Source organism: Pollachius pollachius, assembly GCF_949987615.1.
Source record: "Pollachius pollachius genome assembly, chromosome: 4".
Classification (NCBI taxonomy): Eukaryota; Metazoa; Chordata; class Actinopteri; order Gadiformes; family Gadidae; genus Pollachius; species Pollachius pollachius.
Genome location: NC_136937.1, coordinates 19,521,940 through 19,547,156, shown reverse-complemented (window position 1 = coordinate 19,547,156; position 25,217 = coordinate 19,521,940). Strand labels below are relative to the sequence as shown.

Sequence of the window (25,217 nt, the reverse complement as noted above, 5' to 3'; positions counted from 1 at the left end):
ACAAAACTGTACAACGAGTGAGAGAGTGGTTTGGCATGAGCACACACACAACCCGTGACTTCATTTTTCACAGTAAGCGGGAGGGGGGACTAGGGATAACAGACATTGAATGGACATATATTTCCACACGCCTTGCCCATTTATTAAACATGCTTAACCATGTATTACCCATGTATTTCAAGGTATAACAGCAAATACACCAGATGTCATTGTGATTGATGAGAATAGCAGAGAGGTTTTCCTATGGGAAGTTGATTGCACTTTTGACTCAAGTTTAGAGGAAGCTTTCCTCACTACACAAGTTAAGTACCAACCATTAGTGCAAGCTATTATACGTTTAGGCTATAAATGCCAGCTCATCGTTTTTATTTTCGGCAGCCTAGGTCATGTCCACAGGCTGGTGGTCAGAGGCTTGAGAATTATGAGGTTGTCCAAATGTAAAGCAAAGCAGCTTGCAACATATTGCTCAATCTCCTCCATTATAGGCAGCCGAGCTATTTGGAGGAGGAGGTGTTTTCTGTACCCATAGATTTTCTCTGTATGTTAACAGACTGTGTGCAACCAACGTTGATTGAATAAGCTCATGTGTACGTATTGTCTACTCTGTGCATGTTTGACTCAAGCATTACAACATGTTGTTTCGAGGATGTAGGGTATCAAAAGCAACTGAAAATATTTGTGCCCCTGCAATGTATTTTATAAATGCGGACACAAATAAAGACATTGAAATGTGTGTGTGTGTGTGTGTGTGTGTGTGTGTGTGTGTGTGTGCTATCTGACACAACTACATAATAATGACGAGAGATTTAGCAGTTAGATTTAGCATTTCAATTTAGGATTTGTATAAAGATTTATTATTTAGGTTATCGCGTTGTCCTGCGTGCTACAGCTACGGTTTCAGTGCGCCATAACAATTAATCCCCCGCCCCCTCCCTTGTCCGTTCAATTTGGGAACGTGTTTGGTTTCATTTAGCTTGTTTCGTATATTTTAATTAATTAATTAAGGTCGCCACCAAAGGGCGCCCCCAACACATTTGCCGCCCTAGGCGATCGCCTAGGTTGCCTGTGCCGATCGCCGGCCCTGGCTGGACGATCGGCCCGCTTCTGTGCCGCGTGGTCACGGCCAGCCAACAATAACAGCCGACCCCTTGATATTAGTGGCGCACTCTTGTAATGTCAACATACACTCATATTCCCACCTTCATTTAATAGGGCTTGGTTGAAGTGAGCTGAATAAACCAAATCATTTCAAAAAACATATAACATAGATTATTCCTTTTTTTTTTCTTTTTTTTTTTTACTTTTCTTGATAGCAAAAACGGAGTGTGTGTGTGTGTGTGTGTGTGTGTGTGTGTGTGTGTGTGTGTGTGTGTGTGTGTGTGTGTTTTCTTGAAAAATATTGCTTTATAATGAAATGCTTTAAACGGATTGCTTTTAATTTTAAGGCTACAGTATACTGTTTATAACTTGTAGCCTACACTAAACGATCTGGTGTCTCTGTTCGTGTCTGTCGGTTTCACTCTATTCAATATGGTTTCACTCAGAACTTTGCCACGGTTATACTGTATTTGCAATAACATCGCTTAACAACATTACTCTGAAATAAGTAGCCTATATTGTTTTAAAATTGTTTTATATTATCAACACCTAGGCTGTATTGCCGTGCTGAATCTGTTTTCCCCTCGTCCACTTGGAGGAATTATTGTCCTATTCTAAATAGCCTAAATGAAATAACATGAAATACCATCACCAGCAACTGGGTGGAGATAGAGTGACATCACGACTATATAAATATAATGTAACCTGCAATTGTGCTCGCTCAAAACGTCACACAGACAACTGCGAAAGACCGGGACCGAGTCTCTGAATATCGAAGACAAGCGATGAAGCCTGGTTGTGTTTCTAAGTTCCTGGTACAATGTTTTTTCCTCAACATATCAAAGTCTATGGCCGAACATGGTAAGTCCCTCCTGGCTGATGTTTATGGTTCTCCTGAGTAGACTCAGTAGACTGCAGTCAGGCCGGCCGTCAGTGTGAATGCTGAGTGATTGTTGGTATTGCTTAAAGTAGGCCTATTGAGAAGACACTAGAATTATCTGCCTCATTATTGATTAAAGTGATCCGTGTGTTATGGTTATGTTTTGAACCGTGCATCAGAAAACGATCCCATCAATCAATGCTAACTCGCCTTATGTTCGGTTGTCGAATTCCTTCAAAACGATTTAATCGATAGTAGTTATATTATGGCGCGTTCACATCGCAGGGAATTATGGGGAAAACATTTTCGCGACGTCGCAAAGTTCTCGCTAACGACGAAAATGTTTTCCCAGTAATTCCCAGCGATCTGAACGCGCCAGGAAATATGCTGATTAGATCTATCTATTCATCTATCTATCCATCTATTCGGACCGACTGCATTGACTGCAGTGCAGGCTGATCTACGACGTCCTCCGCACACCCTTTCTCTGTTGATTCACCGCTCCCTTGCGTCTTTTAGTTGCACGTGAAAAGTGTTGAGTGAAAGACGCGCGTTTGGGAAGAAGAAAATAAAGTCTTGCTTAAGGTCTGAGAACGCAAATAAATGTCTCAAACTAGTGCTGTTGTTTTAAAATAACAACGTTAAGTTTGTTTTATTACTGTTGTTATTTTAACGCAATTAATGCGGATACTCCGCTATTTGGTTTAATTTACTCATTAGAACATGTAGGCCTACTGCTCAATACTCAACCTAAAATTACGGCCAGGGTATCAAAATGAACAAGAACATCTAATGTGCATTTTTATGTGATTCCCAACATCTGAACAAGAGAGAAAAAAGGCAAAATATAGGCCTCAAAGAGCTTTTCAGAGACCTTCTCTAAAATGGCAGTATCCTTTCCAAAAACTCTTGTCTCTCTCCCTCCCACCTTCCATGTCTACCGCCTATCTGCCTCACTGTGTTGACTGTGGACCTTGCTGGAATTCAACCAGAACTTGTTAGTTTGGTGTTACTTAGTCTATATATTATTTATATTACAAGTGCCTTTCGAGCTAAGCATGGCAAGAACAAGTCAATGTAGGCGTTAGTTTACTGAATCTCTTGGCTTCTATAGGCTACATTATCCATAGGCTATGTTACAGTTCAAAATATTTTAATTAGGCTATATGATTTTAATTCTGATTTAACATTAATTCCATGTTGTTACTTTTCAATAGCTGTCATTAGGCTAAATAACGTCATGTTTGGCAATGAGCGGTGTCCAAGTAACCTATTCTTGCAATATAGTCCCTAAAGGTTTTCTCATGGTTTGACAGCCCTCCTCAAAACAAAATTCCAAGGTGTCTTAAAGGAGACATATTATACCACCAGGTGTGAGTGTGATTACCCTTACAAGCCTTTGAAAATCTGCCCCATATGACATTACTAGTGGGCGTGTCCACCTAGATCTATGCTGGATAGATCAGTCTACCAGCCTACCCAGAGGACTGAAGTAAAAAAAGTAAAAAAAACGGAGGGTCAAGCGCGCTGATTTGGAATGTGGTCCCATATATCGTCATAAAGGATCGAAGCTCCTCCCCTTTCTCTGCCTTGCCTGCCCAGAGAATTTGGCCCGCCAATGAGACATGACTGTGCGAGCGCCACGTGTGTGTGTGTGTGTGTGTGTGTGTGTGTGTGTGAGTGTGTGTGTGATTACACACACTGTAACTCAAGTGTTTGCTGTTGGTGCTATGGCGCATAACACGTCGGTTCTTTGACGTCTCTCTTATTTCCACAACGAGACTGTAGTTGCGGTCATCTCAGCCATGGTTGAGAAGGAATTGGGGGGAAAGGAACTTTGGCATTGACTCCCTGAAGTACATGAACTGCGACATGCTGCCTACCGCCGGTTGCCGCGAGGCACCACCGCCGCAAAGCACCACCGCCCGGCAGCGGGCAGCCGGCAGCAGGCAGCGCGCGGTTCAGTCTACTTAAGATTGCTGTGGAAGTGGAAGAACCAGAGACGTCGGAGAACCGAACAAAGTCGTTTGTGATTCATAAAATCGTCTGGAGGCGCACACAGCTTTTGGCCGTGATAATATGTATTATATGATATAGATATCTATGTATTATCAGTCCCTCCAGAAAAATGCGGCGTTTTTTTGTGATTGTTGCGGCCAAAAATCCTTGATTATGCGTCAGGTTTTCATGTCACTTCAAAATGTTCCCATGGCAACGGGGAAATGGCTGCTTTTGTGTGAAGTAAACGCAACATTTTTCAACTTTCTGCTAACATATATGTGACTTTTTTGCAACGAAAATGCGGGAATTATGAAATCATGCAAGCCCCGCATATTATGCATGAATATGCAGACTTTGGCTGATTATGCGTTGAATTATGCGATCGCATAATCACGTTTTTCTGGAGGGACTGTATTATATATATATATATGATATAATTTCGATATAGAGCTCCTGGACTGTAAGGCAAGTGTTGTACACTTCCTTGTTATTTGGATAACCGTTCTGCTGTTGGTGTTATGGTTATGGCGTGTAACACGTCTTACTTTCGTCTCTGGTATTTCCACAACGAGAATCGTAGTAGGGGTTATCTCAGCCATGGTTGAGAATGAATTGGAGAAAGGAACTTTGGCTTTGACTCCCTGAAGTACATGAACCAGGACATGGAGGAGAGAGGGATTGTTGGCTGCGAATGTCTCCCGCTTGAGCCCCGCTTCCCGCTGCCGAGGGACCACCACCTCGGCGCTGCAGGAGGCGGTGGTGCCTAAGCTCCGGTGGGAGACAACCGAAGTCAACAATCGCGGGCAACAATCCCTTTCTCCTCCATGTTGTGGTTCAGTCTACTTCAGATTGATGTGGACGTGGAAGAACCAGTGACGTCGGAGAACCCGACGCGGTCGTTTGAGATTCATAATATCGTCTGGAGGCTCACACAGCTTTTGGCCGTGATAATATATATTATTTGATATAGATATATATGTATAATATGATATTATTTAGACATAGAGCTCCAGGTCTCCCGTGTATCCTAGAATATTTACAGAACACGGCTAAAGGCTGTGTGCGCCTCGCCATTGCGATACATCCACTGTAAACAGAGCGCATGGTACCGTGGCTCCAAGCGGCTCAGGGCCACACCCTCACCCTCTTCCTTGACCTGCCTCTCTCCTCTTCATTTGCATTAAAGCTACAGACACTAAGACTAAACGGTGCATTTGGGGAAAGCTCAATGTGCGACTGGCTCGTAGTGGCTGTAATTCTGCACCACGGCTGAATTTCGGGAATGTCTTCAAATACTGTGTTTGGGGCCCACTAATATCTATATTAAAGCATCCATGAAGTAGCATGCTATGGGACCTTTAATGTAGTCTAGGCTATCAACCAATAACCAAATTACTAAACTAATTAAAACCACATGACACACTGTTACCTTTTGTTACATTTCTTCTTTCTGAGAAGAAAGAGACTGGGAATAAATTCTGAGGTCTTGGTTAAATACATATCTATGGCAGCAGGTGCCAGTAGGTCTATACAGCTGTGTTCCTATGTCAATGCATGATTATAGGCGCATTCATGGTCCTGGTGATAACGAGACGCCTCGTCAGAAGTCAAAAGTTCTTCAAGGCAGTTTATTTTATCCGATAAAAAACAGTCAGAACTAAACAGAACTTAGTAGGATCAGTTTCAAGTTTGAACGCCTTCATTTCTTTGTAGCCTATGACCTTCTATCCTTTTGCTTTTATTCATGAGAAGCACATTGTATTGCCACTGTATGAAAGGCTATACTTGCCCTTATCTAGAGCTGGTTTACCAGTTACCTGTTACCTGTCCTCCAAGTGCCTTGTGGCACATTTATAGAACGGCCTTTATAGAACCTTTCCATTTCTCTCGGTCCGCTGCTGCAACTCGCACCTCATCCCATGAGCCCCAGCCACCATTTCTCCTCTCTTTCTCCACGGTCCTTCTTCACGTTGTCCTAGGTCTTCCTCTTCTTCTTTTCCTTTCCAGTGCCCACGTCATTGTCACATTTCCATCACTTTCTCTATTCTGCCTCAAGATATGGCCGATCATCTTCCATCTTCTGATCTTGACTTCCTCACTCAGTGGCTTCATCTAAGCTCTCTTAAAGAGCAACTTTCAAGTTAATTGTATACCTTAATTCATACAGAATCTTGTATGAAAATGTCAATTTAAAAATAAATACACAGGAATACAAATGTTTTGCAACACCCATGGAAGAAAGTGTACCTATTCTAAGCTAAACCAGCCAAAAAACGCCCCTTTCCTTGAGAACGCGCCTATGACGTAACGACAGGCAAACATTGGCGCTGCTGCACCTATTCTCAGTGTGGGTTTAGTAGTTGGAGTGTTGGTAAGAGAGAAAAGAGCTTGTCGTTATCGTTGTAGTCAAGTAGGTTTGAGTTGTCAAAATGGTTAATTCTTGTGCTTGTTTTGGATGCAACAACTCCAACTTGTCTGGCCATCGGGTCCACCGATTTCCAAACAAGAAAGACAACCATTTCCGTGCTTGGATTCGTTTCGTCCAGGCAAAGAGCAGCAACTTCGCTGCCTCCTCGGTGACGAGACACACGGTGTTGTGTGAAAAACACTTCACACCGGACAGCTACAACCAAGGAGATCTGATGAAATTGCGCCTGGGATTTGGACGAAGAGAGTGGGTTAGGCTTGCAAATGGAGCTGTGCCATCTGTGCATGCAAGTCTACCAGCAAAATCTGGCGGGAGTGAGTCTAGCACTAGAAGACAATCTGCGCGCCGAAAACGGGAGCTTTGCACAGTAAGTCTTATAATACCTATACTATAAAAAATGTTGCATCGAAATGTAGCCGCCCCCTGCATGTAAATTTTCCAAATGTGTTTTTTCTTGACGTTATAATGGATTAGTCTTGGCATTACTTTTGTTGACTGTAAAGATGATAGTGAAGTTAGCACCATGAAGGCAGGAGAGCCCGCCTTGCTGCCTTCAGCTTATAGCTACTCTTGTTACGTTAGCCCCACGAGGCTGCACATGAGCCTCCTCACACTTATTTTATTGTGCTAATAACATGATCTTTTGAAAACACATCGAAGTAATGCTTTACAATATTAGTTTTCTTGAAGTAACATTGGAGTTGCCTTGTTTTTCTTTGAATGTTGGTATCAACAGGGCACATGCGAGGAAATGCAGCTGATACATCGGACTACATTGAAAAGATTTCGAGGATTACATTTTTTAAAGTTGTGATTTTGGTCTGTTTTCAGATTTTGGGAGAGAGTGCTGCCAGCAAAGATGGGGCGCGTGCAACTACCACTTCAGAGCCTGAAGAAGATGGAGATGATGGAGATGGAGACATCTCGATGTACCCATAGAGATTGACGATGGACACTGAGCCAGTAGTGGTCCATCGTGGATCTCAGTGCAACATACGATGTTTCCATCGTTCATTAGGTAGTTAGCTTATATCTAGCATTAAGCATACATGCCATATACAATCACAAATAAGGATGACATGTCAACATTTTTAATTTTCTCCATGGTTACTATTTTGCAATTTACACTTTTCAGACAGCAAACATTGAAAATTATGAACTTCATATTGTTAGAAAAAGATATTGTGTACTGGGTTGCATTAGATACTGCATGTGTTGTTACCAAAGAATGTGTAATGGTGAACAACTATTAACATGAATCTCTTTCATCTAAGTTGTTCAGGTAAAGCCTCAGATGGTGGATGCGGGGACTCAAACCGAAAGGTTTGAGATACGAAGATCGACTCCACTGGCCAGTCCTGAACAAAGTATGTGTACTAATTACTTTTGTTATGAGATGCAACAGACTATATGACAGAATATGTTTCATGTAGGATCACCAGCAGGCACTAAACTGGAGAGTGTAGCTGCCAGGAAAGCACTGGTGAAAGATGTTCGACAATTGTCACCTCAGCATCAGACAATCTCCCTGGAGGCCTACCATTCCCTCATTCTGCACTTTGCTCCCAAACACACTGGTTTCTCTTTTCTTGGGATGTACAGCAGGTAGTGTTATCACTTAAAAGTATCGATACTATAGGTTTTGTGACATTTTTTAATTTCAGGATATTGCTATACTTTTGTACTTTTGTGCACGTGACGGTGACGGAATGAATATGGCTAATAAGTAATGTAGTGTTGTATAGCAGACCAAAATGTTATTGATAACAGCATTACGTATTGTGCGCAAAAGTTGAGTCCTTGTCTTAGACCCATTTGAACTGAAAACATTAATCCCATGTATTGTATTTCTGTTGCATTAGACTGTGTTGGGTTAACTTTGGAGACCTAATGTTCAATCTACTTGTCTCATACAGACTTCTATTGGCGGCCCTACATTTCAACAGTAATGGCAACAGAGATGTAGCTCGAACCAGTGAGGGTGAGGCACGCTACGCTGTTCGCTACCCGCGGTTTCGGAAAGGTGGCTGGGTAGTCCGCCCCATCAAGGAGAAACCATCTTACGGTTAGTAGTTTCACTTAGTTGCTCGATATCTTTTGTGAGTCTTATCTTTTTATATGCAAGTCAACCATGTTACTAAATGAGTTCTTAACATTTCTCTCCTCAAGGATCCGCAAGAAATCTTATAGTCTCTCTGGTAGAGGAATACTCTAGATCACCACAGGCCCTACAAGAAAGCAGTGCTGTCTTGTCTTCTGCTGCCCCGCCCCCCTCACCACTTCCCTCCAGAAGGTTGCCAAGGATGAGGCAGTCAGCCTCCATCTCGCACGACACTTGCATTTTAACATGTAATAAAACATACGTGAAAGAAATTTTGAGAAAACACACGTATCGGTACTCTTAAGTTAGTTTATTAGCCTAAAACAATAAATAAAAAAAAAGAATACATACAATGGCACTGAATTTCCTGTGCAATGACAAATAAATCTAATCTAATCTAATACCTTTTACCAGTACAGTTTGTTTCACTATGAATTTATTCATCATCTTCCAAACGGGGCTACTGGAAACCCTTATATCATTGTCCTCCTTGCTCAAAACCTACTCTGGTCTGCTGGCTTGGAGAGGGCCGTGCTCCTGTCTGAAGTTCATGTAAGCTATCTGCAGCACAAAAGGATTCAGACAGGAGGCTTCAAACCCTGGATGGAGTGTGAGGCAGGCAATATCTTCTGGGGATCTAGGTTTTGGACAAGGGACCAATAGGCGTCGACCTCCCTACAGCACACAATCTCCACTGCTCCACAGCTTAGGTAAGTGAGATACACCCCATCCTCCATTTATGCACAATATAGGCTGTCAATTAGATGCAATTTCTCTGCATGCCTTACACACAGTATCTGCATGTGACAATAATGAATCCTTGTAACAATGACGATATTTACATGAACAGCATATTCCCGTCCTAATCGGAACACTAACTGCTTTCAGGCACGTCCTCCGCAGTACTGTATATGCTAGCTCATTTACAGCTATAGCTAAAGCTATAGCCTACAGCATTCTTTTAACATCTGGGATCTAAAAGAAAAAAATCAAGACACATGTTGCTGGTGACAATCTACATGGATGCTTAAAAAACAACAAAGTCGACAGCAATATTGCTAAATCTGATTTTTTACAAATATTGCAATGTGATAAACATGAAGACAACGTTACCCACCATTAGCTATAGCCCGTGGACACTCACCAAGACACCTGCCCAATTCTCCACTGATTCTCCTCACACCATAACTCTATCTCTCTCCTCTGTCCATTGTCCCTTACCTCTGCCTGACCCCTCTCTCGCCTAGGCGGCTCATAATTGTATGGCAATGGCCCATCGTAAGAGCTGACATTAACCCCTACTGCAATCTCTTCACTGTCTGACTGCATTACGAAGAGATGATGTTAACCTGTCGTTGCGTCACTTCCGGTCAGGTCCGGTCAGAGTTTTTTTGAGACGCGGAAGTAATTTTACTCACAATTTCTTTCAAAAACTTTTTAAATGCACATATATGATTAATTCTTTCACGCAAATCGAGTTCCTACAGTATTTATCTACACGTTCATCACAGGGGACTTCAGATTGAAACATGGGCTTTAAGCTGGTCCTCAGTCCTGATATGATCTTACCATCGGACACAGAGAATTCTGCGCAGGCACTTGTTATTGAATACCAGCTGCAGAGCGAATTCAAATCGCCGGCAGAACGGGCTGGGGGTACCCAGTAGCCTATCTCAACTGCATTTCATATTAATCGCATCGTTTGCTGCGTTACCAACATTATCTATGCTGACTTAGGGTGCGGGATGTTCAATATCAATAATGTTGAGTTCATAAGGGCTAACATTATCTTTTCCGAGTTAACAATAATTTGGGCATGTGTTTTTGAGCACAGTATAACATACTAAACATTGGTAAAACGGTCGCCGACCATCTTTTCTGTACCAAATATCCCGCTGCTTCGGGTTCCTTTGATAGGCGCGTTAAAGGCCTAAGTGCAGGTTAACCGGAAGTTTTGATTAATGGGTACATAAATCACTCAAAATATGTGTCATTTATAAAATGTCCTCAAAATAGTGTTAAAGTCCAGTTTCTGTCGTTTTTGGCAGTAACGGGTGTTTTCTAATGCCATCCGGCTATGACGTCACGTTGGGGAGACGTGGTGGAAGGTAGCCTCAGCCTAGTACTAGAACTATGGCATCTTAAGAGGTGGCAAGAACCACAAATAACATGTATGATGGCCCACAGCCGTATAATTTTGAAACTGTCAGACGTGAGAGGGCGAATGAGGAATTGCTGAGAACTGATGGCGGTCAAAGCCAATTAATTGCATGGTCAGAGGAGAATGAGTGGAGAGTTGCTATCATTTAGCAACGCAGTGGAGCTAGTGAATGAACAGCAGTGCATACAATAACGACACTTTTATTTACTTTTGCTGTCAGTGAATAGCACCGAGTGAAAGTCAACGTTTTCTTTTTATCTAGTGACAGCGATTATGTCGTTCAGATAAGTGCAGGTAAACTTAGTCAGAAGATCTAGAAATACAAGGCATAATGCTAGCGATGGGCTAACTTAGCCTATCGGACACGCAAATGCAAACTTGCAAATGAGTGCCTGCAAGTATAACCGAACGTGGTGTGACATTATTTAGCCATCAATCTACCGCAAATACGACCAGACAGATGTACATTGAACACATACACAAAGCACATCGTCCAACCCGTCGGATGCTGACAGACAGCCCACAACAAGCCAAACATCACCACGGCGGGTGTGCTCTTTCTGTCGCTCGCATGCCCGTACACAATCACTCCAACTTATCCAACTCCAAGGCTAGGCTGCTTCACTAAGACCACAACTAACCACAAGGCCTTCATAACCATGGAGTATGCCGAAGCCGGAAAGGACACAGCACAGTTGCACACACTCATCTTATGCAAAACAATCTGTTTTATCATCAACATTCAGTCACTGCAAAGATTTAAAGATTAGCCTCTTACCATAAGTTAGAATGGACCCAAAGTATGTGATTGATACAGTCTTTAGTATGACTTCTCAACATTAAGTCTTTCTTGTGTTAGGCGCACATGGCTAATTTGCATACGTGCACAGGATTGGCTGGCTCCACAAGGCAAATAATAGAACACATTTAATTATCTTTCTATCTGCCTATCTATCTATCTATCAACGCATGTGTCTAGTTTTAATGTGATGTATTTTGTGTATGTCCAGTCAGACTTGTTGTCTCCCTTGTTCTGTGTGGTCTTGTAGGCTATACTGTGTGAGCCGAATCACCTAAATGAATTCCCGACGATTTGTGTCGTATGGTATTAATAAAGACTTGACTAGGCTATCTATCTAGGCTATTAATCAACAATTATTCGCCGAAGGCGAAGTGAATAGTGGGGAATAGCCCCCTCGGCCTTCGGTCTCGGGGGCTATTCCTCACTATTCGCTCCGCCTTCGGCAAATAATTGTTAATTAAATGTTTTAGTATATACTACACGTGAACACTCCAAAAATAAACAAGATAACACTTTTTGCCGGGATTTATTTGTTTTTATTAGCGGTTTATTTGTTGTTATTAGCGGACATTTTGCGATGAAAACAATATCGAGTTTGAGATGTCAGTCATGGGATATTGCCAAATATCCCGAGATAGCGAACCAATCAAATTGCACCATCTTTTAAATCTTTTGATAAAAGCAGAATTAATTTGTGGCGCTCTGTGTTGATTCTGTGGCGCTGCGCCACACATTGGTCCATGTATGGGAAACACTGAATACATCGACTAATTTGTCATCACCTCTGTGTTACGTATTTTAAGCACGTAAGCTGCCCCCACATAGCCACAAGGAAGCAGGATCAAACACACAAGCTGCATTACCTCCACATAGCCACAAGGAAGGAGGATCAAACATATAAGCTGTAATTACTATACATAGCCACAAGGGGAGCAGGACCAACATATAAGCTGCAATAACTACTCCAGCCACAGATGGCAGCACCTTTAGACAGGTGAGGAAGCTGGAGCCAATACGTCACATAGGCCACGCCTACTTCACATAGGCCACGCCTACTTGATGCAAGCGGGGAGCGGGAGTCAGATGAGGTCAGAGACGTATGGCAGCCCCGTTGAGAGCAGATAGCACGGTATTTCTCTCCACGCGTGTTAAATACAATTCCCTCCTTTTGCTTCATAGTAACCATACCGAAATACTTTAACAAATAAAGTGAGTCTAAAGCGACCCGGATTGAACTACTTTCTTCAAGAACACGACATCTGTTAATTTTCCATGTCTCGCATCCATACAGCAAGACAGGAAACACCAAGGTCTTGTACAGTCTTAGCTTAGTTCTCCTCCAGATGCTGTTTGAGTTCCAAATCCTCTTTAGTTTGACAAAGGTCCCCCTTGCCTTTGAAAGCCTGTTCTGTAGATCTTTCATTCCGCCTCCTTCTTTACTAACTTTTTCTCCAAGATACGTGAATTCATCCACCTCCTCGATTACCTGCCCATCAATGTTTATGTTTATTCTTGTCTGTTTTTTCCTCTTCCTCTGGCTTAAGAATTTTGTCTTTCCAAGGTTGATTCTAAGCCCTACCCTTTGGCTGCCTCATCCATTCTAGGGGTTTTGTCTTGGATGTGCTGTCTTGTGGAAGATAGTGTGATGTTATCAATGCCAGGTGCTTTCCCGCTCTTCAACTTTTTAACTGCCTCTTTTACCTCACCCAGAGTTGGTTCGTTCACTGCTATCTCCTGAATTTCATCTTCTAAGTCAAATCCTACTTCGTCTGTGATGGTTATCGGATTCCCTGGCGTTTCCCTGTTCAGTACTACTTTAAAGTGTTCTGTCCATCTGTCCAGTACATCCTTCTTCTTACTGAGGTTTCCGTTCTTATCCATCACTGCTGCACTTTGTCTTGGTTTGTCATTGCATAAAGACTTTGTCAGTCCATAGTGTCTTCATGTGCTGACCTTGTGCAGCCTCTTCAGCTTGACTTGCGATGTTATCTAGCCATCTCCTCTTGTCTGACCTGATACTCCTTTTGACCTCTCTGTTCTTTTCTACATATTTCGCCCTTAGTTGTGTCTTCACCCTTTCTGAACAAGTACTTAAGATCGTATTATTGGTAGCTTCCCCTTGATCGACTAGCTGCCATGATGCCTCGCTAATCTATGGTTTCTTCTTCTTCCGGGGTTTACCTATGACAGTTTCTGCAACCTCTGTGTACGCTTTCCGTATTACCTTAAAATGCCTCCCTAATTCACATTGATCCTAGCTGTTGTTGTTGTTGTTGTAAAGCCTGGGCCCCGTTTCCCGATAAAGATGGATCCATGCTCGTACGATCATTCTCACGATGGATCTTGTGATCCATCGTAAATTTCATTGGAGGGTTTCCTGAAACTCCTCTTAACATGAACGCGCGTTCACTGCACTTACGACGTTCGTAGGATTGTAACTGTCTACTGACACGGTGCTGAAATGGGCTCCATAGGAGGGGGAGACGCAGGAATGCAGCAGGAAAAAAACATTAAAATATCTCCCCATCAAGGCCAACAGCAGAGTAGCATACAAAAAGAATAGAGTGCAATAATATGAATGCTAAAGATATTAAAACACAATTGATTAGGGCTAGGCCGACATATGTATCAGTCCTAATCCTGAATGCAATGTGCGTATATTTTTTCACAAAATTTTCCCCCCTGAAATAATTCCATATTAACAAAAATCAAAAATAGCTTGCGTGACAACTACATTTATCGTACTGTGCTGATTTCTGAACGTGCTTTGCGCAGCAAAGAGAGCTGACTTCATCTGATTCCGCATAAGGTTTCATTGATTGGCGCGCACTCTCTAGTCTAGAATATTTGCAGACATTAAAAATGCAACGTTCCATAATTCAAACGCAGAGGCTAGGCATTGACACACGGCTATTGTTAACCCGATTTTGAGAGCTTGGTCTAGATCCTGACTGTAATAAAACACGGAATGTCCAGACACAGGTAAGTTCTTACTTCTGACTTTATCCAGGAGCTCTCGGGTTCATGTCCACAGCATACATGTCAAGACTCACGTGAAAAGCCCCCTCCCACTGCCGTAACACCCACTAGAGTAAACATCAACAGCTACGTTACGACAGCCGTAAAGCAGAGTACCGTAAACACCCTAATACTCTGACATCTCCCCTTTTTAGTTCTACTTTCCTCAATAAAGTAAACAGATAAACATTCTGTAAAGAACAATGCTATTCTGTAGCAATAAGCAGGACCACATTAAACATCTTGTGAAATGTAAACAATGTCATTCTTCATTAAATATCAATAAACGACATTCAACCCTTGGTCTGTCTTCTGTAGTACTTATATTCAATAAACCTTTAGATTATCAAACGATTATTAAATTACTTTTCACTATAAGATAACAGTTTGCATTACTGAACTCTTTTGATATTAAGACACATCAGTTTATAACATTCTATGGAACTCTTTTTCTTTTTATGTGGCTTTACCACCTGGAACTCTTTTCCCTTCTTCCCCCCCAAAGGCCATGAGTGTGAGGACATGTTAACTCACAAGTCCAGTCTGATGACTGGCTTAGAGATCCGTCCAGACCTGGTCTGTGACAGATTTTCAGCACCAGCATGCATGCTGACACTGGAGTCCCCCTGCTGTCGATTGATGTCCGGATTGTCCGTGCAAACAGGTAAGACAGGTACTTTGCCTCCAGGCGGCTGTGGAGCAGGCATCTCCTGCAGGTGGCGCCGGTTGCGCCTGAGTCTTGCCCCCTGCTGCGTCTGGATGATGTAAGAGCGTGGCGTGACACTCTCAGCGGTCACAACTGCAGGAGCTGTCCAGGATTTCTGGTGGTCCAGCTTGGTGAGGACGTTACCACCAGGCTGAAGTGGGGGTAGGGGTCTGGCCCCATGGCGTCTGTTGTAGTAGAAGGCTTGCTTCTTCTTCTCTGCCTCGTCCTTCTGCCTGATGCGCTGCCCGTCGGGCCATGAGGGCTGCAGGTTTCTCTCGAGGGTAGGCAGTGTCGTTCGAATCTTCCGGCCCATTAGTAGTTCAGCTGGGCTGGCTCCAGTTGTGCTGCATGGTGTTGACCTGTAGCACATGAGTGCGATGAGAGGGTCGTTCTGTTTCAATATTCGCTTTGCGGTCTGCACCGCCCTCTCTGCGTGACCGTTGCCTTGTGCGTTGTGTGGGCTTGAGGTGACGTGTTCAAAGTCAAGCTCACGGGCGAGGTCTCGAAACTCTGTGCTTGTGAACTGCGGCCCGTTGTCGCTGACGACCACATCTGGAATGCCGTAGCGGGCGCATATAGCTTTCAGCTTCAGAGAGACATGAGCACTTGTTGTTGTTTTCATGTGCAATATCTCGATGTATCTCGAGTAGTAGTCTGAGATGATTAAGTAGTTCTGTTTATTATGTTCACATAGGTCCAGAGCTATGCGCTGCCATGGTCTGTCGGGGAGCGGGGTAGAGATCAACGGCTCCTTCTGCTGTGCTCTTCTCAACTCACAGCAGGACTGACATGACAACACCTTGTGTTTCAGTTGTGAGGAGATGCCGGGCCACCAGACAGCGGCGTTTGCCCTGTCCCGACACTTTGAGAGCCCTTGATGTCCGTCGTGGATTCTCTCAAGGATGTCTGCCCTCAGTGCCCCTGGTATCACGATGCGGCTTCCTCTCACGACCATCCCGCCATACTCTGAAAGTTCATCTCTCATAGAGAAGTACTCACGTATGTTACTTGGTACTTGGCATGCATGTTCTGGCCAGCCGGACCCAATGTACCTGATCACTGTCTGCAGCTTCTCATCAGCTGCAGAAGCTGCTCTGATGTTGTTCATCTTCTGTGGGGTAGCTGGCACGCTGTCCATGACTGCTGCAATGTAGCACTCAATCTCAGAGTGTGTGTCTCTCCCGTCCTCCGCGTTGCTCAGAGGGCTCCGTGACAGTGTGTCTGCCACAACAAGGGTCTTCCCCGGCGCATACGCAGCCACTGGCTTAAAGCGCATGAGCCGCATAAGAAGTCTCTGGCACCTTAATGGAACGTTGTCTAAGTCTTTACTGTTCATTAGTGGGACCAGGGGCTTGTGGTCTGTCACAAGTACAAAACTCTCCAGGCCGTAGAGGTATTTTTCAAACCGTTCACAGGCCCAGACACTCGCCAGGCACTCTTTCTCAATCTGCGCGTATCTGGTCTCTGCGTCTGTCAGCCTCCTTGAGCAGTATGCGACTGGTTTCCAGTTTTGTCCATGGAGCTGCAACAGCACGCCACCGAGCCCATAGCTGCTTGCATCAGCTGAGACAGCGGTGGGTCTGTTGACGTCATAAAACACTAACACTGGCGATGTCATCAGTAGCTCTTTTAGCTTCTCAAAAGCTGTGTGTTGTGCGGGACCCCAGGTCCAAGCTGTCTTGGACCGGAGCAGCTCGTACAGTGGCTGGCCCACTGTGGACAGGTTCGGCACATATTTACCGAGATAGTTCACCATGCCCAGGATACGTTTGAGCTCGTGGACGTTCTCTGGTGCAGCGAGCTCCCGGATTGCTCGCACCTTTGCTGAATCCGGCCGCACGCCTGTGGCATCGACCACCTGGCCCAGGAAGTTGAGCTGTTGTTGTCTGAGCTTACACTTTTCCTTATTGAGCTTGAGCCCAGCAGACTTGACTCTCTCCAGGACCTTCTGGAGATGGAGGTCGTGCTCTTCCATGTCCTTTCCATACACAACAATGTCATCCATGTAAACTGAGACGCCCTGTAGGCCTTGAAGTGTCTCCAACATTTTCCTTTGGAAAATTTCTGGGGCGCTCGTTATCCCGAATGGTAAGCGCCGGAAACAGTACCTGCCAAATGGCGCAATGAATGTGGTGAGTAGGCTACTCTCACTGTGCAGAGGAATCTGGAAGAACCCAGAGGCTGCATCAAGGCTGGAGAACACTGTTGCTCCACACAGCTCCGCTGTAATCTCCTCTGGTGTAGGTAAGATGAATCTCTCTCTCTTTACCTGTTCATTTAGTTTCTTAAGATCCACACATATACGAACCTTTCCGTTCTTTTTGAGCACGGGCACCATGGGGGCGCACCAATCGGTTGGCTGGGTTACCTCCTCTATGATGCCGTACTCCTCCATGCGGCGCAGCTCCTCCCTGACCTTGGACGTCAGCGGTATTGGGACCCTGCGCGCAGTCTGCACCGCGTACGGGGTGGCGTTATCCTTGAGCTGTATCCTCACAGGCTCCGTCTTGAGCGTGCCATGCTCTCCAAAGGCACCATGGACCTCCTCGATCCGTTTCACGAGGCCCATCTCAGCTGCAGTGGATCTACTGAGTAAGTTGTTGACAGACCTTCCTCTAATAACATACACTGGGAATGAGTATGAGTTCTTCTTGTATGTGGTGTTAACTTGAAATTGTCCTTTACAGTCTAATTGACCCCCTGGGCTGGTCAAAGATACACTAGTCTGCTTCAGTTCTCTCTCTGGAATGAGCATATTGAAAGTCTCTTCACACATTACACTAGCATCAGCCCCAGTATCGATCTTAAACTTAACAGGAGTTGCACCAAGCAGAAGTTGCACTGTCCACTCATCACTCGCGTTCGCATTCACTGATCCCAGGAAGTATTCACTCTGCTCATCTGCCTCTGTTACTTCCCTCACCGCTTTGGTTTTGCACTGGCTCCGCCAATGTCCGTTCCTGCCGCATTTGTTGCAAGCTGAATTGCGAGCGGGGCATCTCTCTGGATCCTTGTGTTCCGTTTTCCCACACCGGCTGCACTTCCTCCCGTGCTCCGTCTTTCTCGCTCTCTCGGCGTTGCGCTGCCATTTTATATTCGTCTTCCGCGCGCCCCGCACCTCTTGTACGGATGCCGTGGCTGCCATGGCCTCTGCTGCCTGCGCACTGATCTGCATGTTCACTGTCTCTGACTGGCGAACAGACTGTATAGTCTGCGCCAGTGTAAGATCCGCCATGAGCTGCAAATTACGAGACTGCTCTTTATCTTGAATCCCCACGACGATTCGGTCCCGAATATTTTCATCTCTACCCCCCCCGAACTCGCAGTGTTCTGATAAATCATAGAGAGCCCTGATGAAAGTCTCTGCCAGCTCGCCAGGCCGCTGCACGCGCTGGTGGAAAACAGCACGCTCATGGATCACATTCCGCCGCGGGAAAAAGTACTCGTCGAACTTCTCCATCACTATTTTGTAATTATTCTGGTGCCCTGGGTCAGTAAAAGTAAATGACTTGAAAATATTTTCCGCTTCACTCCCCATTGCGTACACCAGGGAACACACTTGTACTTCACCCGACTTCTTGTTGAGCTCCGTAGCCGTCCGATATCTCTCGAACCGCCTTTTCCAGTCGGTCCACTCCGTCGGTTTATCAAAGCTAAAACTCTCTGGTGGGTTGAACTTCGCCATGATTTACACTCTTTGCAAAACCACTGGCCACTTCTGACACCATGTAATAAAACACGGAATGTCCAGACACAGGTAAGTTCTTACTTCTGACTTTATCCAGGAGCTCTCGGGTTCATGTCCACAGCATACATGTCAAGACTCACGTGAAAAGCCCCCTCCCACTGCCGTAACACCCACTAGAGTAAACATCAACAGCTACGTTACGACAGCCGTAAAGCAGAGTACCGTAAACACTCTAATACTCTGACACTGACCATATTGTTGGGCAGGATGAAGTAGGCTATAGGTCTTTTTACACTGCCAAGCCGGTTCAGTCGCAGCTTGGCACCCCCGGCGATTTCACCTTCTTATCTCAAGTTTCCTGTGTAAAACAGAGGGGGTCAAATCCCCCGTTCGTCACTGCGCGGGCTTTCTTGGTTCACTGGAGAAGGCGGGGCTGCGCACGGAGTCTCTGACCTCTTTAGAATAATTTGTATTATTGCATACTCCCGAATGTTTTAATTTTTTTATGAATGAAGACACCCGCATGCAATAATGAGTTCACGTCTGAGTGTAGACTACAAACGCGATTAACTATGGTCAGGGATGTTCGTTACTGTCTACACACGGTCCAATAAATAGTGAACTTCATCACAGCCTCACCGATGCGCTTACAGTGCTTAATGCAAACAATCGCAACAAAAAACACCCGCAGAAATTCTCCGACACCCGCTGGTCTCAGCATGATGCATGTCTACAGTCGCCTATGTCTTCTGTCATTGATCAATATGAGGACATTTTAACCACGATGGTTGAATTCAAATCAGAGGGAGACAGCAAATGCAGCTCGAAAGCGTCCTAATTTACGTTGTTGTTGACTTCTAACATGTCTCTATCTTTGCTGTTTAAATCCAACAGTAGTCTATGAGTAATATATCGGCGGTAACCACTGTTTTTGGTCGCAAAATTGCGCCAGCTGGGCATTCCGTGGTATTGGATGTATTTTAATAAAACGCATCCAATACACGGAATGTCCGCTTGTGAAGCCACTGAGGCTATAGTAGGCTAACGATGCTCTTAGCCTCCTACGAGTACCCCTGGAGTCCTTGTTAGCTAAGAGCGTTTTCACAACGTTCATTACCAACGATGCTTTTGGGAAATGGTGTGAAAACTGTACGATGCTCGTACGATGCACTTCATGATCCACTTAGGCTAACGATGCTTTCGGGAAACGGGGCCCTGGGCAACTCTTACCAAAATCTGGCCCCAGTTGACGAATGGAAGTAGAATCATCAGAGCGTCATAAGATGTCATGCCGACATCACGAAAATGTTTTCCCTATAATTTCCAGCGACGGGAATGTGCAATAAATACACGATTAAAAAATATCTAAACACATTTTAAATGTCCTACGTTGCCGTGTTCTTGAAGAAAGTAGTCCAAACCGGATCGCTTTTAACTCACTTTATTTGTTAAAGTATTTCGGTATGGTAACTATGAAGCAAAAGGAGGGGAATTGTATTTAACACGTGTGTGGAGCGACACACAGCAGGCCTATCTACTAGCGACGATGCTACCAACGGGGCTGCCATGTGTTTCTGACCTCATCTGGCTCCCGCTCTTCATTTGTATGCAAGTAGGCATGGCCTATCTGACATATTGGCTCCGGCTTCCTCGTCTGTCTAAAGATGCTGCCAACTGTGGCTGGAGTAGTTATTTCAGCTTTTATGTTTGTTCCTGCTCCCCTTGTGGCTATGTGGGGGTAATGCAGCTTATCTGTTTGATCCTGCTCCGTTCTGGCTATGTGGGGGTAGCTTATGTGTTTGTTTTCATAACAACCACCCGCGGCGCTACCATTGGGCCCGAGTGGGCCTGGGCCCACCCATTTTAGGTCCGGGCCCGCCCATTTTGGACCGAGGCCTATTCACCTTATTCCGCGCGTAAACAAGGGGGGCGCCATATTGGTTCCGTTTTGTTTTCTATCTTCCGGTTGAGCAACTCTGTCCGTTATCGTACAGTGGCACAATACATTAGCAATTTTAGTCAAGAAGAACAGCATTATTTGTTCCGTGCGGGGCTGCCATAACAACTGGAATAAAAGATGGGTGTCCCTGCAACAATACTGTGTTGTACACGGGGAAACCAGGGCAGAATGTTGTGGGGCAACCTTCAATCTTCATCCTCCACCATCCAGCGATGAGGACCGGCGTATGTGGCTAAAGGCGCTAAATTTGAAGAACCCTCCGAAAAAACCCTACTCTGTTCTTTTCATTTTGTGGACGGCAGACCATCAGACCAACACCCATACCCCGAGAAATGGGTGGGATATGTTATTCCTCCAGCGAAAAAGGCAAGTCAGATGCTTGTGAGGCTCCAAGGTAAGATAACATTTTAGCACTAACAGCTATCAATATCGCTAGTCGTTAGCCAGCTAGCGTCTAATGAGTATGATCAACATATACCCGTAACTATGCCTTGGCTTGACCTCAATAAATGAACAGCATTACAAGATAAGATCAGGTCGAGGCTTTCAAATTTGATGTCCAGGACTGGTTGTGTTGAAAGGCAGCTAAATGATTTACCCTATCGTTGATAACTTACTGATGTCTGATGCTGTTATTTCTACAGAACCCTCAACCTGCTCTGCAATCCAGGAGACTGATGGGTTGACTGATGGGATGACACACCGTGATGCTTCTACACAGGGGAAGTATACATTCATGGAAGATCACATCTTTGCTGTCAGTGACTCACTCCATTGTCCTCTCCTCCATGACCAGGCAACACAGTGTCCTGAACAACATCTTGTACATACCGAACTTCTCCGGAATGATCGGCTGTGTCTACTGTACAAGTGGATTCCTTTGAGGCTTTATCCGACGACCTGAAAGAAGGCTGCAGCATTTCTCAGCTACACCCTAAGGATCAACCGTTGATGACCCTGATGGAGCTCCGGCTGAACCTATTGCAGGACGACATCGCAGAGAGGTTTAGAGTGTCTTAGTCTGTGGTCAGTAGGATAATCTCTCAGTGGCTGGACTTCATGGAGGAGAAGATGAGGTGCTATGTTCCATGGCTGCCCAGGGAGACGATCCAGGCAACAATGCCACAGAGGTTCAAGGAACATTATCCATTTACCACATGCGTAATCGACTGTTCTGAAACCCCTCTTCAGAAGGCTACTTCTGAAGAGGTTTTAGACGATACTCGTCTAAAACAAAAGGAAGCATGTCTCTGAAATAGAATGCTCATAGTCTAGCCACAATCTTTGCACAGAAAGCCTCATTATATGGGATGTGAAGCATTACCTGTTTTGAATGAGACCAAATCAGTAACTTGCATGCCTTTAGCTTTGTGCAGAACAAGCCAATTTGTACTTGCATGTAGAAGCCGTGGGTAATAATTAAAAATAACCCCATATGACACCTGAGGCCACTGCCGCATGTCATCCACCCACTCGGTGGAGTTCATTAACCTCGGGTGGCGAAGTACAATCCTTCCATCCAAACTTTTGACATGTTTTTTGTCTCTACCCACGTAAGCCTCTCCATCTTAATTCGCCGGGTATTTCAATGTAGCTATCTAGCCGTAGCTAGCCGACCGGAAGTTTCAATACAAAGCGGAAGACAATAACATTTAAAAAGGGGCGTGGCGGAATAAGGTGAATAGTGAGTAGTGATTGATTTTCATTCTAGCTGTTGATCCAATAAGCAGCCTGAGGAAAGCTTTGAGTGAAAGCTTCTCAGAAAGCTTTATCAGCGGCTTCTACCCCACGTGTGGACTGCCTGCCCACAGGCTGCAATACGCAAGTTGATTCTATTTTGGGCAAATCATCACCTGTACAGCAATACTCTGACCTACAGAAATTATGGAATGACATACTGGACAAGCAGATGATGGAGCTGAACACTCGTTTCAAGCCCGACACATACGGCTTTATGAGAGCCGCTGCTGCCTGCTTGCCACGGTCAGACACCTTTGGTGACAAGGCTCTCATCTGCTGTGTTTGTGCAGCAGCTTATAAGAAAGGCAAAGGCCAACAAGACCATGAACGAGAAAATAGAAACACTCGTAGAAATGCTTGACGCATGCCCCCGTGATATTTTCCCCAACATGAACAGCCTCCTCACATTACCCATGACGACATGTACTGTGGAGAGACTCTTTTCAGCTGTCAATCGGATAAAAACAGGCACCAGGGCTACAATGTTGACAGATAGACTGCACTCTTTGTCCCTGCTTTCATTTGAAAGGGAATTGACTAATTCACTGGAATATCAAGAAATTCTTGCTGTGTTCAGCACGAAACCCCGCCGTCTCCTGCTGTAAGCCCTAAGTCCCACAAGCAAGTTTTTATTGAATTGTGTGCTTTTCTGATTATTTATCGGTTATCTCGGATTGTTATGCTTTTGTTTATATGGTTAAATATGTTATTCATTTAATTATTCTTAAGAAATAAGCTACAGGAGAAATAATTTTTGATCGTTTTCCTGCTGTTTGTGTTTAACAGCTGTGTCAGATTCAATGCTGCTGTTATTTCATGTCCATACAGTTCTTCTGTCATTCTGAATTTATAAGAAACAGTTAAATAATTTTGGACGGTTCCCTGCCCGCCGTGCTGGGTAAATAAATGGAGAGAGAAACAGAAACTCAAATGATATAATTCTGTTTCAGTCTTTTTGTGTATTGAACGTTCAAAAGAGATAAATGAAGTTAGGCTTAATGCCAAGGTGTGTGTCTTTGTCCACTTCAACACTGAGATGAGAACAGCAACATAAGAGCCACACAGGTAGGCTACTGAGTCGCTGTCCTCAGTGCCGCAGAAAAGCGTTGAAACAGAGATGAAGGGGAACCCGGTTTTTATTTTTGGCTTATTTTAAATGGCCTATTCATTGTTCACAATCAAAATCCTGGCGCCGCTAGTGATAACAACGTCAACAATTTTTAATAATTAATGAGGATTAGGGATATCAAGAATCTTCGGCACGCGCACATGCGCGCACTGACATTTTGTCAGTGCTCTAGTCTCCCTCTTTGGCTGAGTCTCACTCTAGCCAAAGTCCCGATGGTGCCGATCTGCGCAGACTTCATACGTCATACTTGTTAGGGAAGAGGGAGTTATGTGTGTTCCAGATACCTCGGACACCAGGCTTCCGAGTTGCGAGTGGGGAAATCTCCCAGCTTTCTTTCGGCATTTCACGGAGGCATGCCCCCTTTTATTCGGTCCCCCTCGGAATTATACCGAGTTCAGTGAGGCGACTCGACAAAAAAAATGGCTGTGCCTAGGCTTGTCGCGATAAGCAATAAATTAATTAATTGCGCGATTTTTTTTTTTTAAATCATTGCTTTATTGGCCTAATCTGAGAAGAAATCGATGCCATAAACAGAAATATTATAGGCCTTTATTACACGGGTCTTCTCAATGCCGTGGAACGCTCCGTTCAATTGCATAGATAGTAGTCCCGTAACTTGTCAACCCCAGCTGCTAACGAATAAATTGTAAAAAGACAGACCATGTGAAGTTTTTTTTCATTTTGGCAAGTAGCCGTGTAATAAGTGGGATAATGTATAGAACGTCGCCGGTCATTATCGAAAATAAGCTCAGACAGGGCGAACAGGACACCGACGCGCAGCGGAGGTGTCTTGCTTCGCCCATTATTTTCCCGATAATGACCGGCGTTCTATACATTGTATATATTTATATATATTATATATATTTAGCAGAGTAGGCCAAAGTAACAAATGTCGGGTTAAATTCGGGCTCGGGCTCATAATTACAGGGCACAACGAGTAAACCCCCTCGTCACGTGTCAGTCACTTGTTGCATGGTCTGTGTGGGAGGCGGAGCCCTGGCGTTACACGTGCAGTATGAGAGCCCCGTGAGAAGGACATGGACGGAGAAGGAGTGTAAGCGAACAAAATTTTAGAGGAATAAAAACATGGAGTTGGTGTCTAAGCCGAACGCGACAGCTGCCGTGTGGGAGCACTTTGGCTTCAAACCCAACGGCCGGGGCGAACCAACTAACCTGAGCAAGCCGAAATGTTGCATTTGTTTGAAAACCATAATAACAAAATGCGCCAATACAACAAACCTGAATCTTCACCTTAAACACAATCACCCAATGCAGTTTTCCCAGCTTGGGGAAAAAACAAACCGATGGGAAGCCTCTGTCTTCCCGACAGTCAACAATCACTGGGGCGTTTGGTCGGCAAACGAAGTACAAACAGGACAGTCTAAAATGGTGCGCACTCACTGACTGTAGTTCACTTCATCGCTAGAGAGATGATGCCCTTTAGTATCGTGGAAAAGCCTGAATTTCGACGAATGCTGCAAACATTTGACAGCCAGTACGAATTG

General features: G+C 44.6%; 1 protein-coding gene across 2 annotated transcripts in view; it reads left to right on the top strand.

The window, feature by feature from the left end:
• Nucleotides 1–1,833: 1,833 nt before the first annotated feature.
• LOC307075027 (proteinase-activated receptor 2-like) overlaps nucleotides 1,834–25,217 on the top strand; it is a 51,117-nt gene continuing 27,733 nt past the window's right edge. The window contains exons 1-6 of one of the 2 annotated variants that reach the window (XR_013811830.1): nucleotides 1,834–1,959; nucleotides 6,526–6,774; nucleotides 7,239–7,425; nucleotides 7,682–7,774; nucleotides 8,324–8,472; nucleotides 8,577–9,204. Coding sequence is in view for 1 of the 2 variants with exons in the window: in XM_079735516.1 (XP_079591642.1) it covers nucleotides 1,884–1,959 (76 nt within the window). In the remaining variant the exon portion in view is untranslated. Of the gene's footprint in view, nucleotides 1,960–6,525; nucleotides 6,775–7,238; nucleotides 7,426–7,681; nucleotides 7,775–8,323; nucleotides 8,473–8,576; nucleotides 9,205–25,217 lie in introns of those variants that run through there. The other variant, XM_079735516.1, reaches the window with a different exon arrangement.